We start from the raw sequence: 20205 nt of genomic DNA, 5'->3' as shown, positions 1-20205 counted from the left end.
CTTTAGGGTAGAGAAGCAATAAGGATGGACTTAATCAGCAATTGGTCTAATGGTCTAAATATGGCTAAAATTTTAAAAGGGACTGCTGAATGCCCCTTGAGATTAATGCTTACTTCTGTAGATTAATGCTAAAATGATTCCAATAAACTGATGGATTTTATTTGTAATTTCACTTAAAATAGCAAAACAGTATTTCAAAGCCGTATAATATTGGGGATGCTGTTAATATATACAAATCTCTTGGTTGTGGGGTAATTCTTTTCTTCTTCCCAGTGGTAGGTTGTGTTAATACAACAATTTTTCTTTTACTGTTCACTAATGAGACAGTAATTGCCATCAGAATCCTACTGGGAATATAGACTTGTATATATAACAGGCCTAAGGACAGGTTTCACTGTATTTATAATGATTCTAAGATACACTGTGTTCCGCATGAATATGCCAGTACCAAAATGTTTTCTTTTCTATGGAAGATAAACTGCATATTTTCAGGAATATGTAAACAGGAGAAATAAATTTAACTAGGGAGATCTCAGGTTCTTCTTTCTAAAGCAACTAAGTAGAAAAGAATTAAAAGAAATGTAGCCATTTATTAAAAACATGTGTAACCTTTAATTAGAAATCCTAAAAAGGTGTTATTTTAAAGTCTTTAATGTGTGAATTAGAAACATAACTGCCAGCCTCAGTAGGAGTTCCAATGTATTATAATGTAAAACTGCATACTCCAATTATTGATTGTATATGAAGGAAATTTATAGGAAGATATTTTAATGCATTACTGGCTGACACCTTCAGAGTTTACTTAGGGTTATAAAGATTTCTAAAAATACATTTTAAATAATATTTTCCAGTGATATATTTTAGTTGATGAACTACACTTGGGAATTATTGTCCTTAAAATCTTAGGTACTCTTCTTCTAAATATGGTAGGTATCACTTACCATTCAATAGGGAAATTAACAAAAATTCCAGTTTATATTCTTAGAGTATAATCTTTACCAAAGCCCCAGCGAAATGTAAAAAAAGAATAGCACCTTTCATGATGTCCCAAATCTGACAGAAATTCATCTGCATGTCTTTGGAGTACATTTCCTTCTAAATTCTTTAATTTCTTTAATTCACTTTGTAGAAAAAACCAGAGCTCTTTAGCTCCATTTTCAATCCTCCTCCTTAGGATTTCATGATCCTTCCCCAGACCTGCAAAGAATAAATAGTATTAACATTTTCATATTTTGATTAAAGAAAATTTTAATTATTTGTGGTAATATCAACATATTAAAGAAGAAAAAGACTACATAATCACCTACCATTTCTAGTTTGTTTCTTATAATTTTCAATCTGTTCTTTGGCCTTCAAAAGCTGTTCTTCTAAAGCACGAACTCTTCCTGAAGCTGGCGCCTGGTCGATGGGACCTTCTGGTATCCTGTAATTCAAAAAAGAAAATGTAAACATTTAGCTTATAAATTATACAACAAAATTAATGCTTACTTTGCTACAAAATATTTATTGGTAACTCTAGAAGTCATAAATCATATAATAGAAGTACAAAATAAAATTTTCTCTCCAAAGGTATAGGATAAAGCATAAACAATGGAATGATACTGAACAAAACCAGAAAAAAATAATCTAGCTCAGATATCCATGACCTTCTAGGAATACAGGAGCCTTTAGGATTGTGTACTAAAAACTCTCATCATATCACTTAGAAAAACACCACCCGTGGCATAGTGGTCAATTTTTCATTAGTGTCAAGAGCAACAAAGGTGAAAGAGAAGGTGACAAAAAGGCTTAAGGGAAATAAGAAAGTATGAATCTAAACATGTGTGGGTGTTCAAATAGCAAATATAAATTATTTCTGAATTCATCACAATATCAAGTTATGTAAATTGGTGCTTTAATTCATAAACTCATGACCTTAGATTGCTAAGTACTGGTTTTATAGAAAGGAAAGACAAGAGTAGAATATGAGCATTTGGAAAAAAAATGAACAGTTTTGGATTATGTAGGTGGGCCTTAATTGTAATCACAAATGTTCTTATAAGAGGGAGGCAGAGGAAGGTTTTACTACAAAAGAAGAGAAGATGGTGTAGCTATTAGCTTTAAAGATGGGAGGATGGGGTTATAAGCAACAAATACAAGGAATGCATCCTCAGAAGCTGGGAAAAGCAAGGAAACAGATTCTCCCCTAGAGTTTCCCAGAGGAATGTGGCCTTGCTGACACTTTGGTTTGGGCCCAGTAAAACTCATGTCAGACTTCTGCCCTCCCAAACTGTAAGAGAATAAATTTCTATTGTTTTGAGCCACAAAGTTTGTAGTAACTATTACGGCAGCAATAGAAAACTAACACACGTTCACATAATACTTACATCCATACATCTATGTATATATTTGCATAATTATTGTGAAGATTAAATAATGGCTGATTTTCTTCCAAAATCTATGGAAGTATTTAGCACAATGTTTGGCAATAAACTCTCAGGACCATTGTATCTGGGCTCAGGCATTTCAGAGATGAGCTATAATTGCAAAATATCTGGGTTATCTATTCTTATCACAATCATTTTAAGGGAACTTAATTTTTAAAATATACTTGGCAGAACTTAAATTCAGATGTCAACTCAGTCCTTTGATGTAAAGACTGCAATACAGATTTTTTATACCTTTTTGAATATTTTTTTATGTAACAGCCAAATTAACTATTACTTACCTATACCACTTCAGAATAAAGGCTTAGTAAAGTAGCTCTTGCTACAAATCTACCAGAGTAAATGAGGTATTCTGTAATTGTATGCATTAACACTGAACAGCAGCATGAAAAATAACCATTCTCTAATCATGAGTATCCCAGGCTACAAAATTTGAATTACAAAGCCTTAATTTGTATACATAGAGTGAATAATGATAAAATAAACAGAGTTGTTAGGTGCACAATTACCCAATTTATAAGCTCAAATGTGCATACATTCATAAATGAGGCATTTCCTGGTATACAGTTTTTAAAATTTGGCTTTTAATCTCTTTCTGAACTAGATGGCTGATTTCTAGGAAATAATTTGATAAGAGACTAAAACTACTACCTCTTAGAATTTATTTTTGGGAGCAATATGCCATAGGACAAGCATGCCCTTTTCCAGAACATACCTTAATGACAGAAAATTCCAGACAACACAAAAAAAAAAATATGTCTAGGTTCTCTTCTTCATCTCATTTCCTCTTATATTGATGGAAAAAAATTAGTGTAAAAAAGGCAAGAAAAAACAGCATTAAATCATTTCAGTAGATTTCCATGAAGTACTAAATCCAATCTAATTTTATTTTATTTATTTTTCCAATCTAATTTTAATAAAACATACATGAATTAGTAATTTATATTACATTATTATATATAATAATCTAATCCAACTGTGGATAAACTACAGATAAAAGTAATAGAGAAGCCAGTGTAAAAAAAAAAAAAAAGTACACAATAAGGACTATTCTTTCCAAAACCATTCCAGAAGAGTCAATCTGCAAGGACATTATCTGAATATTTAGGATTTGATTTTGTTTTGCATCATACTAACTATGCAAAAGATATATAGGATATCTTCTGGCCAAGATGAAGCACCAGAGATTAAATTTACCATAATGTCTGAAACAACTGAAAAAACAGACAAAATATATGAAATAACAGTTTAATAAAACTGGAATCAACCATTTGAAAGATGGAAAAATAGGTGGTTCCCCACGTTAGTCCCCTTCAGGGAAAGGGCAACTAGCAACTATATAGAGACATTTGCAAAGATCCCAAAACATGGTGGTGAGGCTGAAGCATCCACTTTGGTTACAAAAAAAAAAAAACCCAAAAAACAAAACAAAACGAAATGAGAAAACCTCATTAGAATAAGATAAGAGGAGGGGGATCCCTGGGTGGCGCAGCGGTTTGGTGCCTGCCTTTGGCCCAGGGCGCGATCCTGGAGACCTGGGATCGAGTCCCACGTTGGGTTCCCGGTGCATGGAGCCTGCCTCTCCCTCTGCCTGTGTCTCTGCCTCTCTCTCTCTCTCTCTCTCTCTGCGTCTCTATGAATAAATAAATAAAATCTTAAAAAAAAATAAGAATATGAAGATTGGGAAGAATCAAGTAAACATGAAAACTAATAAAGCTAATAAATTAATAAAGCTCCAATAGCCTTAAAGAAATAAAGATATAATTAATTAATTAATTAATTGTCTAAAGAAGAATTCAGAATAATCTTCTTAAAGGAATCTGCTAAGAGATTTGGACATCTAAGTTCAATGCAGCCTCACAGTCCTCAGAGTTTCAACCCAAAAAAATCTTCTTTAAGGCAAATTATAATAAAACTATCTGGGGCAGCCCAGGTGGCTCAGCGGTTTAGCACTGCCTTCAGCCCAGGGTCTGATCCTGGAGACCTGGGATCAAGTCCCACGTCGGGCTCCCTGCATGGAGCCTGCTTCTCCCTCTACCTGTGTCTCTGCCTCTCTCTCTCTGTGTGTGTCTCTCATGAATAAATAGATAAAAATCTTTAAAAAAAATAAAAATAAAACTATCTAAAATCAAACACAAAAAATTTTAAAAGCAGCAAGAGGAAAAAAAATTCCTCACATACAAGTGAACCTCCATGAGGCTATCAGTGGCTTTCTCAGTAGAAACCTTACAGATTAGGAGAGTGGGATACTGTTTTCAAAGCACTATAAAAAGAATACTACCAATCAAGAATACTTTATTTGGCAAGGCTGTCCTTCAAAAATGAAGTAGAGGTAAAGAATTTCCAAGAACAACAAAAGTTGAGGGAGTTCATCACCATGAGACTAACCTTTTAAGAAATGGTAAAAGTTCTTTAAGCTGAAATGAAAAGATGCTAATTAGTAACATGAAAACATAAAAATATAAAACACAATGGTAAAGGAAGTATATAACCAAATTCAGTATACTACAGTACTGTAATATGGTAGTGTTTTAATCATTTCATTCTGGTATAAAAGTTAAAAGATCGTAACTACAATTATTTGTTAATTACTATACAATATAGAGATATAATTGTGACATCAAAACATAAAATGTGGGGAGAGAGTAAAAAGGGAGAGAGAGGGTTTTTTTTTTTTTTGTATGATAAACTTAAGTTGTAATCAGTTTAAAATGGACTGCTAGATCTTCATGGTGTTTCATTTAACTCTCATGGTAACCACAGAACAAAAACTAACAGCAGATACACAAAAGGTAAAGAGAACAGAATCAAAGAATACCATCAAGTAAAATCATCAATCACAAAGGAAAACAGCAAGAGAGGAAGAAGGCCGGGGGGGGGGGGGGGGGCGCTAACAAAACAGCCAGAAAAATAATATGATGGCATTAGTGTTTACTTATCAATAAGTACTTTAAATGTAAATGTATTAAATTCTCCAGTCAAAAGGAATAGACTAAGTGCTTAAAAAAGCAAGATCTAAGTATATGTTGCTTATAATACTTACATCAGCTTTAAGCGCACATACAGGCTTACAGTGAAGGATGAAAATTGATATTTCATGAAAATGGTAACCAAAAGAGAACAAAGGTAACTATACTTATACCAGACAAAATAGACTTTAAGTCAAAAACTATAAAAAAAAGACAAAGAAGCTCATTATAAAATGGTAAAGAGGTCAGTCCTCTAAGAGTATGTAACAAATGTAAATATATATGTCCCTAGAATTAGAGCACTTAAATACATTAAGTATTATCAAACCTAAAGGGTGAAACAGACAATAACAATAGCAGGTTCCACTACTATTGTGGGAACCCCATCTCCAACAATGGGCTGATCATTCAATCATAAAATTAATAAGGAAATATTAGACTTGAACTATACTTTAGACAAAATGGACTTCATAGACACATACAGAACAGTCCAACAGCAGCAGAATATACATTCAAGCACAGATGAAACATTTTCTGGGACAGATCATATTTTATTTTATTTTTTTAAAAGATTTTATTTATTTATTCATGACACACACACACACACACACACACACAGAGAGAGAAAGAGAGAGAGAGAGGCAGAGACACAGGCAGAGGGAGAAGCAGGCTCCATGCAGAGAGCCCGATGTGGGACTCGATCCGAGGGCTCTAGGATCATGCCCTGGGCCAAAGGCAGACGCTCAACTGTTGAGCCACCCAGGCATCCCAGATCATATTTGTAGTCACAAAAAATGTCTTAGCAAATTTAGAAAACCATACCAAGAATCTTTCCTGATCAAATGGTATGAAATTAGAACTAGGTAACAGGAGAAAAAGGAGATATTCACAAATATGTGAAAACAAAACCCCACACTCCTGAGAAAAAATTGGGTCAAAGAAAAAAATCAAAAAGGAAATTTTTAATATCTTGAAACAAATGAATATGGAAAGCCAACATACCAAAACATAGGGGATACAGAAAAGCAGATCTAAGACAGAAGTTGATAGCAATAAATACTTACATTAAGAAATGAGACATTCAAATAAACAATCTAAATTTATATTTTAAGGAAATGGAAAAAGAACAAACTAACTCCAAATAAGTAGAAGGAAAGAAAGAAATAACAAAAATCTGAGCAAAAGAAAATGAAATAGAAAAAAGGAAAAGAATAAGACAATTAATGAAACTAAAAGTTGGTTTTTTGAAAAAATAATCAAAATTAACAAACCTTTAGCTAGATTTACCAAGAAAAAAAAAAAGACCAAAAAAGGTTTTTAGGTTTTTCAGGGCTTTTGGCACGAAGTGCAGCAAACCAACAGCTGCAGTTGCCACCATTCTATCTTCAGCTTCATGGTGTTTCCCACAGCCAAAATCATTCTAAGTTGTCTCCAAGTTCAAAGCATTCAGAAAACAATGGCAAAATAGAGCCATCAGAAAGGGGCATCTGATTTCCATGGCAAATATGGCTATGCTGTATTAGCTAACAGAGCTACTGTTATGTGTTTCTGTATGGGCATACACAGAAACACAAATTGGAATAGAATGGGACCTGTCTCCTGTTGGTGTAGTCATCCCAAAGGAATGAAGAAATCAGTATTGTTTCAAAGCCAACTCATGATTGATGCCAAGTAAAAGTACTGCACACCCATTAAAATATGGCATGATTGAAGAAATAAGGTATAGTTGAAAACTTAAAAACAATTAATGAAAAAAGAGAAGACATTATAACTGATCTCAGAAATTTAAAGAGTTGTAAGAGACTACTGTGAATTAATTACATGCCAATAAATCAGACAACCTAGGAGAAATGAGTAAATTCTTTAAAAAGTACAATGTATCAAGAAATAAAAGATCTGAATAGACTAATAATGAGCAACAAGATTGAGCAAGTAACCAAAAATCTCCCAACAAAGAAATGCTCAGTACCAGATGTCTTCAAGGGCAAATTCTACAAAACATTTTTTTAAAAATGCCAATCCTTTTTAAACTGTTCTAGAAAACTAAAGTAAGGGAACACTTGCAAATTCATTTTGCAAAGCCAGCATTACCAGAGCCAGATAAGGACACTACAAGGAAATAAAACTACAAGCCAATATTCCTGATGTATATAGATGAAAAATTTCTCAACAAAATACTAGCAAACCAAATTAAACAGCACATTAAAAGGATCATATACCATGATCAAGTGGGATTCATTCCTAGCATGCAAGGATGGTTCAATGTATGTGATTAAGTAGGATACATCACATTAATAGAATAAACTACAATAATCCTATGACTATCTCAATAGTTTCTGAAAAAGCATTTGATAAAATTCAACATTCTTTCATGGTAATATGTCTTCACAAAGTGGGTATAAGAGGCCATATATGACAAGCCTACAGCTAACATAATGGTAAAAGGTGGAAAGCTTTTCCTCTTAAGATCAGGAACAATATAAGAGAGCCCACTGTCACTATACCTATTCAATGTAGTTTGGAACTCACAGCCAGAACAATCAGGCAAGAGAAATAAATAAAAAGCACACAACTAGAAAAGAAAAAGTAAAACTGTCTTTGTTTGCAGATAATATAACCTTATATATAAAAAATCCTAAAGACTCCACCAAAAATTGTTAGAACTAATCAATAAATTCAGTAAAGTAGCAGGATACAAAAGAAACAGAAAAATCAGTTGCATTTCTTTACGCTAATAATGAAACATCTGAAAAACAAATTTAAAAAGTCTATTCACAATAATACCAGAAAAATAAAATATTTAAGAATAAAAGGGGGGTGAAAGATTTGTACACTGAAAACTGTAAGACTTGGATGAAAAAAGATACAAATAGAAAAATACTCATATTCTTAAATCAGAAAAAATAATGTTGTAAAATATCCATACCACTTAAGCTATGTATAGATTCAACGCAATCTCTGCCATAATTCCAATGTCATTTTTCACAGAAATAAAAAAATATCCTAAAATTTGTATAGAAACACAAAGACACTGAATAGACAAAGCAATACCAAGAAAGAATAAAGTTGGAGGCATCACACTTCCTCATTTCAAGCTATATTACAAAGCTATAGAATTTAAAGCAGTATGGCATGGCATAAAAACAGATATACAGACCAGAATCAAGAGTTCAGAAATAAATTCTTACATATATAGTCAACTAATATTTAACAAGGGAGCCAGGAATACTCAATGGAGAAAGGATAGTTCTCTCTAAGGAATGATGCTGGAAAAAAACTGGATAACCATATGCAAAACAATGAAACTGGATCCCTATCTTACCACCATCCGTAAAATTTAACTGAAAATGTATTCAAAACTTGAATGAAAGACCTGAAATCATAAAGCTCTAGAAGGAAATGAAGGAAAACTCGACACTGGTCTTAGCAATGATATTTTTTAGCATAAGCAACAAAAGCAAAAACCAACAACTGGACTATATCAAATTAAAAAGCTTTTGCACAGCAATCAAAATTATCAAAAGAATGAAAAGGCAATCTATTGAAGGGGAGAAAATATTTGCAAACCATGTATCTGGATAAGGGGTTAATATCGAATATCTATTAATACTCATGCAACTCAGTAGCAAAAACATCATCATCTGATTAAAAATTTAGGAAAGGTCTTGAATACACATTTTTTCAAAGCCAATATATAAATGTCTGACATTTACAAAGGTATATGCAAGATGATTAACATTACTAATCATGATAGAAATGCAAATTAAAACCACCTCACACCTATTAGAATGGTTATCAAACAGACAAGAAATAACAAGTGCTAGTGGAGGATGTGGAAGAAAGGAAAACGTTGATACTGCTGGCAGAAATGTAAATTGATTCAGTCTTTATGGAAAACAGTATGAACATTTCTTACAAATTTAAAATAGGACTACCATATGATCCAGTAATCCACTCAGTTTATATCCAAAGGAAATAAAAATCAGTATCTCAAAGAAATACCTGCATTCCCATGTTCTTTGCATTATTCACAATACTTAGGGCATGGGAAAAACTTAAGTGTCTGTTGAAGGATGAATAGATAAAGAACATATGGTATGTATATATGGTGCATGTGTGTGTATTGGCATATATATATACACACACTATATACACACATACCCACCATATATACATACCATATACTCTTTATTCATCCATAATTATATATATATATATACACACACACCTTTACATGAAATATAAAAATTACAAACTCACAAAAAATGGAGTGTAGACTGGTAGTTACCAAGGACTGAGGTTTGGAAAAAATGGGAAAATGTTGGTCAAAGGGTATAAACTTACAGTCCTAAAATAAATAAAGTCTGAAGAATTTAATGTACAGCACAGTGACTATAGTTAACAATACTGTATTCTATACTTGAAAATTTCAAAGAAAGTAGATCTTCAATGTTCTCACTACAAAAGAATTATAATTATGGGTTGAGATGGTTGTGTTAACTAACCTTTCAGTGGTAATCATTTAATAACATAGATATGTATTAAACCATGTTGCACACCCTAACCTTGCACAATGTTTTATATCAGTTACATCTCAATAAAGCTGAAAAAAAAAAACACTAGAATCAGACAGAGAAGGGAATACAAATGATCACAGCCATTCTATTGCCCCAGTTTACTGTCCTGAGAGTTTCCTGACTACATCTGGAGTGATGGAGCTGAGTCTAGATGTCTCAGAGTATGGATGACCAGAGTACCACAGAAGAGAGAGGTGAACAGGGAGAAAACTCCAGAGATATGCATAGGTCTACTTGACAATCAGCATGTGTATGTAAGGAAACTTCTGAAGGCTGGGAAAATAATTCTCTAAAAGAATTAATGAAGGGATGCCTGGGTGGCTCGGTGGTTGATCGTATGCCTTTGGCTCAGGGCATGATCCTGGAGTCCTGGGATCGAGTCCCACATCGGGCTCCCTGCATGGAGCCTGCATCTCCCTCTGCTTGTGTCTCTGCCTCTCTGTGTGTGTGTGTCTCTCATGAATAAATAAATAAATAAGTCTTTAAAAAAAAAAAGAATTAATGAAATCAGTGCTTGGCATTCCCCGGGTTAGGAACAATTCTTGATCTTACCAGGTGAGATTCATTGTATACACCAAAAGTTATAGAACTCCCCTGAATAAAACATTTGACAAAAATCTTTATTAAAAAACATGAAGGTGCCCTACTAATACCCAACAAAAGTCCCACTCTTCAAGGAATTCAGTGGACCTGTCCAAAAATATGAAAACCAGTAAATTCTTACCCTCTAGTCAGAATATGAAAAAACAGTGAATTCGTAGCTAAGTGGAATGATTATACAGTGCTCTCAGAAAAATTAAACTTTTATCATCAGAAATATATTTAATAATTGATTTAAAACAGGTTGCTTTCTTAAACAGTTTCAACAATTATGCCATGAATATTGGAATAATAAAGACCTTAATTAAGCAAAAGAACCTAGGTACAAATAAACAATATTAGGAATGTAAAGGGAATTACACACATAGATCAAGAATATTAAAAATTAATCACAAAATACTATAAACATTTTCAGGCACTTAAAAACATGGAAAAAGTAAATAATTCCTAGAAGTTAAATTACCAAATAGATTAAAAAGAAACAAATTGAATCAGTAGTCAAAAATCTACTGAATTAAAAAAATGCTAGGTCCAGGCATTTTTATAGATGAGTTATAAAAATCTTCATAAAACAATTATCTGAATTGAAGTTATCTCTGGAATATAAGAGAGGATGCTCCAAAATTCTATTCCTAAGATTAGGATAAGGTTGATATAGAAGGAATAAAAAGATCAAGAAAAGGAAAGTAAAAGGCCAATTCAATTTAAAACTTATTTTCAAAATCTCAAGTGATATATTAACAAGTACAGCAATGTATTTAAAATTACATCATGACTATCCAACTTTATCCAAGAATAACAGGCTGATTTATGATTAGAAAAGCTATTTCTTGTCATTATACCTATCCATTTTACCTAATGTGAAGAAATTCAGAATGGTATGGAAGAAGGAGTACAAGGGTCAAGGAACCACATCAGCTTCAATAGAATAATCACATGGGATAATTTGTATCCTTCTTCAGCTCTAGATACTGTAATATCAACATTAAATAGAGGTCTCAGGCTCAATTCTCCCAGGAAATCTGTGACCATGTTTGTTTTGACAAGTGAAATAGAAAACGTAAATTTGGCCATTCTTTCATCATCCAACAAGCCTTAGACAGAACAATCTAGACTGACAGTTGTCCCTGTTCACTTCAAATGTGACAACACCCCTGGTAAAAGAAGGCATTTTGGATAAAACACAAAAATTAAGATAATGAACGATTGTCGTAAAATTTGAAGGTTTTATCTCCAGATTTTTTTTGACAAAAGTGTAATTACTTATTTATTTGCTTATTCATTGTACTGTTAATTTTCCTTCAATCTTATTCACTTAAAGTTTCTTTGAAAATATAGTACATGAATAGAGGTTTATTTCTTTTTTAAGGTACAAGATTACATATAAATGAATAACAAGTCCAGTCCCCATGGACCCTCAGTAGAATCTGTGTCTTCTACTTCACTGTTGGCAGTGTCTTAGGTATTTTTCTAAAAATGTAAAACACATACACACACAGAGAGAGAGCTATAAAACATTCATTTTACATAAATATCATAATCTATTCAACGTATCCCCTATTGATGGTGATTTTGGCTGTTTCTATAACCACATATTTAAAGTAAAAGCTTGTTTCTCCTCTCTGCTACATGCAAATTGGTGAGGGCACTATTTTATATATAACATATGACACATTCTCTGCCACACAATAATTGCTTCATAAATATTTTTTGAATAAATGAACTAACAAACAAATCACTATTTATCAGAGCCAAGGGGAAAAAGAAGAAGGTGTAAAGGAAGGGGAAAACAATAAAGCTCTGTTATGTAGCCAGCTAAAGATCAGTGAGAAGTGAAAATAAAGCACTTGTGAAATTGAAATCTGAGTAGATGGAAAATTCAATTACTTTTTCAAAAATCCAATTGCCATATTTGTTTTTATAAATTCATTCTTTTCATTAAGAATGAATACTTTTAAAAAAAGATTTATTTATTTAAGAGATAGAGACAGAGAGATTGAGCAGGGGGAGGGGCAAAGGGAGAGGGACAAGCAGAGCTGAGCAGGGGCCCAGATAAGGGACTCAAGGACCCCAAGATCATGACCTGAGCCAAAGGCAGATGTTTAACCAACAGAGCCACTCTACCATGGCCCTAAGAATGAACACTTTAAATGGAAGAAAATGCCCAAAACACAGGTTGTTGTAAAACATTTGGACATTCTATTCTAGGTTTTTTTGGTTAAAATAAATGTCCAATGCTGGCCTTATTATCAAGTTATTCTTCTGTTAATACATCTATCATTTTTTGGAGAAATTCCTACATTCCAACATTTCTCAATAATACCAGCTAATTTTCTTCATGTACTCAAATGGCATGAAATCTTTGGTGAGAATATCTTCTGGGCAGATTTATAGACCACTGAATTTTTGTCAAAGCTTATATACAAAGACCTGATAAACTATTATTGGAAATCTCTTCTTACAAATTAAGAAGACAGTGAATGGCTTTATTAAGAAATGGAAAGACCTCAATAGCCCGCCAAATCATGCTACTAAGATTCTTTAGATGCAAGGTTTGAAGGTAGAAAAAAAAAGGTAACACTACTAGTTTACTAAGTGAAGCAGAACCCTTAAGATAAAATGTTGAAAAGCGACTTGGAAACCTTGCAAACCACAGAGTATCTCTGGATGTCTGGCCCAGCAATATATCCTCAAATTCTTCTAAGCATAGACTTCCTTCAAGGTGGTAGATCAGGCCTTTATATGACATAGGTCCAAACTTGAGTAGCTTGCCTATACCAGCCATTCCCTAGCATGAGTAAGAATTTAGAAAATTTCAGAAAATACTCATAAGGAAACTGGGAATATATTATAGTAATTAAAATGACATTTTGGAAAATAAATTTCTAAAAGGGTATTTTTTTTTTGTCTCCTTTCAGGTACACCTTCATTTTTTAAAAAATGCTTACAAGAAATGCAGTTAAAAGTATGCATGGAAAGGAGGAAACTGCAAGCATTCTCGATGAATTTAGGTTTTCTTTTCCCCTCTCTTCCTCCATCTAATTTCTTTTTATAAAAATGATTACCTTATTTATATGCCTGATATGAGAGTGGGCAGCATATTCTGAAAACCATGTTTTCTGTTTACTAGTGCTGATGATTGTTTTTGCTTATTTCTCATTTACAAGGTGAAAAACAGCTCAAGCAAAAATTAAGTTTTATGTTCAGAGGCTTGTAAAAAAATGCAAACAATAGTTTAGTTTTTGAAATAAGTAAGTGTACTATTATGGAAACCTAACATTATTTTCTTCCACATTTCAATGATGACAATAAACTAAGAAACGGTAAGACTTCTACTAAACAAAAACACTAAAAGCTAAATTAGTCTAGATTTAATAGATGCATACACATATTCTTTTCTCCCAAAAGTACATATATACATATGTACACAGACATATCTAAAAGTAGAAACATGTATACTTATATTCATAATAGAACTCTGAAATTAAATTGGCAGATTGCTACGACTATAATGTTTCTCATATAAGGGCAGGGCACATTAGTTTGTCTGAATGCTTATCACCAAGCTGCTTATTTATTTCTAAAGTACTCAAGTTTGCAAGCAAATTTTTAAAAAATTTATTCCCAGGCACCTCAGTGGCTCAGTCAGTTAAGCATCTGCCTTCAGCTCAGGTAATGATTCTGGAGTCCCAGGATTGAGCCCTGCATCGGGTTCCCTGCTTGGTGGGGAGCCTGCTTCTCCCTCTGCCTCTGCTCCTCCCCTGGTCATGCTCTCTCACGCTCTCTCTCTCTCTCTCATTCTCTCTCAAATCAATCAATCAATCAACCCCCACTCTTGTTTGTTCTAACATGAATAATGAAAATGGCAATACAGTTATAACAGTTATTATAATATATGCCACTCCCATTATCTTCAAGACACTGTGTTTAGCCTTTAAGAGAACTATTTCATTTACAACTCATAATAATCATGAAAAAGGAATTTATTCTTATAGACAAGGAAATGAAGTTTAGAAAGGTTAAGCAACTTTGTTCAAAGTTCCAAAGCTAATATGTGGTGCAGCCAGAATTGGGAGTTCAGGCCTTTATTATCCTTCCTGGTAGTCAACAGAATAAAATAAAGCCTATTAAGAATAAATTTACTATAAGGTAGCATGAGTTGTAAATATTTAACTCGGACACCGTCTTTGGGCTGATCCGTGGTGCATGTTTTGAGGGCAGCTGACCCGCAGCCTACGCACACCGCCTCCCGTGGAAGCCTGAGCCGGCTGTGGAGCTTTCTCCCTTTGTCTCATAATGATGTCCACCAACGAGAATGCTAATTTACTAGCTGCCCACCTTAACAGATTCAAGAACAAGGGGAAAAACAGTACAGAAATGAGGTGGCACCCAATAGAAGTTAATGTGGAGCTGAGGAAAGCTAAGAATGATGACCAGATGCTGAGAATGAGAAATGTAAGCTCATTTCCTGATGATGCTACCTCTCCACTGCAAGAAAACCGCAACAACCAGGGCACTGCAAATTGGTCTGTTGATGACATTGTCAAAGGCATAAATAGCAACAATTTGGAAAGCCAGTTCCAGGCTACTCAAGCTGCTAGGAAACTACTTTCTAGCGAAAAACAGCCCCCCATACACAACATAATCTGGGCTGGTTTGATTCCAAAATTTGTGTCCTCCTTGGGCAGAACTGATTGTAGTCCTATTCAGTTTGAATCTGCTTGGGCCCTCACTAACATTGCTTCTGGTACATCAGAACAGACCAAGGCTGTGGTAGACGGAGGTGCTATCCCAGCATTCATTTCTCTGTTGGCATCTTCCCATGCCCACATCAGTGAACAAGCTGTATGGGCTCTAGGAAACATTGCAGGTGATTGTTCAGTTTTTCCAGACTTGGTTATCAAGTATGGTGCAGCTGACCCACTGTTGGCTCTCCTTGCAGTTCCTGATATGTCATCTTTAGCATGTGGCTACTTACGTAACCTTACTTGGACACTCTCAAATCTTTGTTGCAACAAGAATCCTGCACCCCCGTTAGATGCTGTTGAGCAGATTCTTCCTACCTTAGTTCGTCTCCTGCAACATGATGATTCAGAAGTATTAGCAGATACCTGCTAGGACATTTCCTACCTTACTGATGGTCCAAATGAACGGATTAAAATGGTTGTGAAAACAGGAATTGTGCCCCAACTTGTGAAGCTTCTAGGAGCTACTGAATTATCCATTGTGACTCCTGCGCTAAGAGCTATAGGAAATATTGTCACTGGGACACATGAACAGACTCAGATTGTAATAGATGCAGGAGCACTTGCTGTCTTTCCCAGCCTTTTAACGAACCCCAAAACTAATATTCAAAAGGAAGCTACATGGACAATATCAAACATCACAGCTGGTCGCCAGGACCAGATACAGCAAGTTGTGAATCATGGATTAGTCCCATTCCTCGTTGGTGTTCTCTCTAAGGCAGACTTTAAGACACAAAAGGAAGCTATATGGGCTGTGACCAACGATACAAGTGGTGGAACAGTTGAACAGATTGTATTCCTTGTTCATTGTGGCATAATAGAAACATTGATGAACCTCTTAACTGCAAAAGATACCAAAATTATTCTGGTTATTCTGGATGCCATTTTAAACATCTTTCAGGCTACTGAGAAACTAAGTGAAACTGAGAAATTTAGTATAAGGACTGAAGAATGTGGGGGTTTAGACAAAATTGAAGCTCTACAAAACCATGAAAATGAGTCTGTGTACAAAGCTTCATTAAACTTGATTGAGAAGTATTTCTCTGTAGCAGAAGAGGAAGATCAGAATGTTGTGCCTGAAACTACCTCTGAAGGCTATACATTCCAAGTTCAGGATGGCACTCCTGGTACCTTTAACTTTTAGATTGTACAGCTGAGACAGAAAGTTGTTTGTTGTGTACTCTGGTAGAAGTTTGTCTTAACAGTTTCTCTACTAAGAACTCTTTTTAAATGTGTTTTGTTATTGTAGCACTTTTTACAACGAAACTATACTTGACCAGTTCCGAACTGTACAAACTGTATGAAGCTCCTCCTTTCAGTGGGCTTCTTATTTCTATGTGGAATCTCCTATCTTACAGTGTCCTGTAAATAAAGATTAAATTCCACCCTTAAAATAAATAAATAAATAAATAAATAAATAAATAAATAAATAAATAAATAAATAAATATCTGGCTCAATGTTACCCTGATTTAGTTATCCATATTGGTCAGTGTGGAGCCAAATATCCTCAGCTGTTTTAAGATAGGTGGAAAGAGTTTCTGGGCCACCAAAGAAATGTTACACTATGCCCTTTACCCCAAGCCATACTCTGGGATATACATCATTGTAGTAAGTATGGATAAATTAGATGATTAATCATTACTATCACTGTAAAGATCATTCAAATCAATGCCTTTTTAACTGCTGGTTAGGTACACTACAGTGGTTTTAGAGTAAGACAGATCTTGATCAGGGTCCTACTAGCTGTGTGACTCTGAAGTTATTTAGCCTAAGCTCCTGTTTCCTTATCTGTACTATGACAATAACAATAGTAACACAAACTGTGATCATATCTTACTTTTCCATGTGTACCTGAAAGATTTTTCCATCATGTCTCAAAGTAAAGGCTGTAAAAAAGAGAAAAAAGAAAGAAAAACAACAGTACACAAAGACTCATTTTGAGGACTAAATGCTCCAAAATAGTAGAGGCTCAATAAATGTTACCTATTAACCTTTGTACTGTGTTCTATTGTTGAACAGCACAGAACACTGTGGAATAACTTTATGGTACATCCCTAAAATTTTATAAAGATTATAAAGATTATGATTACACCTTCTTCTTATGAATCATGCTACTGAGCTGACTGGTCTACAAAAAAATTTAGTAAAATTCTATATATTCAAATAAGTGTTTACATAGGACCATGCTTGGAAAACTCAATATACTAGAATATAGTAAGTCCTCTGAGAGAAAATAATCACTAATATTAAGCTACTATTTTTTTTAACAAAAGAATCTCTTGGGTCATCAAAGAATTATGTAGTTTCTATCTGTTTCTTATGGCATCTTGGAGATGTTAGCTGAAAACTATCAAAATAATAAATAGTAACTTCCCTAGTTATTCTGCACACTCACATCATAGTCTGCTAAGAAAATTTGAAGGAACATGAAAGAAGGATGGCTTTTAAAAATTTCAGTAACATTAAAATAGCTTATCATATAAGAAAGAAAGATAATCCTTCTCCAGAACAATAGTCTTGGTAACTGCTATAAATGAATTAACAGCTTTCGAAAGAATACTATATAAATTATATGACAATATCAAGAATTTTAACTGAACACTGCTGCTGTCAAAGCAATGATTAATAAGTACATTTAATCTTCAAATTATGCATACTCACATCCAAGTAAAAAATGTGGTTTTTATTATAGGAGATCTACAGTTGAAATCATAACACATCAAAATTATAACTTTCCATTTTGCATACATATGTGCATGTGGTCATTTCTGAGTACATTTATTTAACCTGGTTAAAAAAAATCATTCCTAAAATTAAAAATATAATAAAAAATCCCAACAGAATCTAAAGGGACCAAAAATTAATTTCAATTTGACTGGAAAGGTTTTAGATTCCAGATCACCAGTTTGTCAGGTCATTTTTAAACTTCATTTCCATTGTTACAAGTTTGTTTTTTCTAGCCCAGATAATATGATTTATGTTCATACTTTAAGAAACACAGAATAATTATCAGTCCCAGCAGTAACGTTTTAGAGTATAAATGATAGAAGAAAATGCTGTGAAAAATAAACAGATGACTCTCACCAAGTTCTTTGATAAAGAATATATGTCAAATTCTACTTAATGCAAAGTGACCTTTCTTCTCAAAATCAGGTAACTGGTTTGAAACTACTACTAACCAGACTGAAGAATATCATGGAAATGAGAAAAATAAAATGACACTTTATTTTTAGGAAGAAGTGAACCCTGGAAACAAGTTTCCCCTATCATTTTACCTCCAAAAAGAAAATCTAATACTTTCAGTTCATATTAAAATAGTCAAATAGACACAAGACAGTTCAAGATAAGTCCGTATTTAAATACTTTTGAAATGTGGCTAATGAAATGTATTATATCCATTCATGTTAATGATACTCTGACCCTTAGTGACAGATTTAAGTATTAATAAACAACAAAGATTAGATATTCTAATTTGTATTTTAAAAATTCACATTTAAAAGCAATTTTTCACTTAATTTTTTAATTACTTTTTTAAAAAAGATTTCAATTATTTGAGAGAGAGAAAGAATGAGAGAGCAAGAGTGAGGAGGCAGAGAGAGGGAAAGGCCGACTCTGAGCTAAGCATGAGACTGATGTAGGGGGTAAGGGGCAGGCAACACAAGACACCCAGGCACCTCTCTATACTTATAATAGAGATTTCTTAGTCAAATTGGCAGTGTAAGGTTCATTAGAAAAGTGCATTTCAGAAAAGCATATCATCTCACAACTATTTTAATTTTTTATAAAATCAAAAATTATCTTCTTTACATAGATATTAACCAGACAAGTTTAGTCTGTATCTTTACTTTGTGAAATATAGAATCTACAGTGCTATGATAAAACTTTGAACATTTCAAAAGCAAAAAAAATCTTGTTTGCTAAAGGAATAATTATCCCTCTTTCACAATAAAAGTAGTAGATTCCTCACTTAACCTCAAAATTTATTTATTTTAGTTGTTATATTATTCTTTATTTAAAGTAGTGGATATTTTCCTTACTCTGCTTTTTCACTTGGAAAAAGTAAATATAAGGCATCTATATGTGCATTGGCACATAAAGACTCATAAAAGGAGTGGAGTCCAGGTGACTGTTTTACAGTGACTCAAGTAAATCAAGAAAAATACATGGTAAAGATCAACAAGCAATGTAAGATTAGCTTGGAAATCCTATGGTATCATGGTGGGGATGATAAACAGCATTGAAGCCTGGAAGGACTGATCAATTGCCTGAACTAGTTGTAAGAAACTATACTGGATCCATCATATGTGAATACAATGGGAAAGAAACTACCAAAATAATATACACAGAATTTATTCTTTGGAGACATGGTCTCACAGCCCTGTGCAGTTCTGATTTAATAAATATTAATATTTACAAGAATGTACCCTTTCCTAAAAGGGGTCATTTATATTACATCTGGGACTATGAAGATTCTGGAATCCCAGACAGAACATTCCATTCATTTAAGGCAATCGCTCCACTTTTTGACATAATCTACAGGTGGTCTTCACTGACTTAACCTTAATCGGGCCTCGGAATGCTTTAGAGTACTTTAATCACTTTATGTATTTGGTCTTCAATCCAATTCAATGTTATTGAATATTTACTATGGCTTAAAATTGTACCTGACAGTAGGACAAATATCAGGGGATACATGATAGGTAAAACATGTATCCAACACTTATCCTATCTTTAAAAAGCTGTCTAGTAGGGAAAGGCCAGGGTGAAAAGTGCAACACAAATTTGTGTCTAGGTAGCAGAGAGGAGAAAGTGATTAGACTATGGAGTTACTATACAGATTGAGGAGAGGCAAAGGTGGCTTTACAGAAAGGATAATGCATGAGTTAT

General features: G+C 33.7%; 1 protein-coding gene and 2 pseudogenes across 27 annotated transcripts in view; 2 read left to right on the top strand and 1 right to left on the bottom strand.

Annotated features, from left to right (window-relative positions):
* FUT8 (fucosyltransferase 8) overlaps positions 1-20205 on the bottom strand; it is a 298682-nt gene that overhangs the window by 100613 nt on the left and 177864 nt on the right. For all 27 annotated transcript variants that reach the window (XM_026008400.2, XM_026008394.2, XM_072761721.1 and 24 more), the window contains 2 exons: positions 1308-1423; positions 1035-1197 (listed from right to left, as the gene is read on the bottom strand). In XM_026008400.2, coding sequence (XP_025864185.2) covers positions 1035-1197; positions 1308-1423 — 279 coding nt within the window. The remainder of the gene's footprint in view (positions 1-1034; positions 1198-1307; positions 1424-20205) is intronic.
* On the top strand, positions 6789-7056 carry LOC112927303 (cytochrome c oxidase subunit 7B, mitochondrial pseudogene; annotated as a pseudogene).
* On the top strand, positions 14819-16476 carry LOC112927175 (importin subunit alpha-1 pseudogene; annotated as a pseudogene).

This window comes from Vulpes vulpes, chromosome 6, assembly GCF_048418805.1.
Source record: "Vulpes vulpes isolate BD-2025 chromosome 6, VulVul3, whole genome shotgun sequence".
Taxonomy (NCBI): Eukaryota; Metazoa; Chordata; class Mammalia; order Carnivora; family Canidae; genus Vulpes; species Vulpes vulpes.
This window is presented reverse-complemented; position numbering and strand designations above follow the sequence as displayed.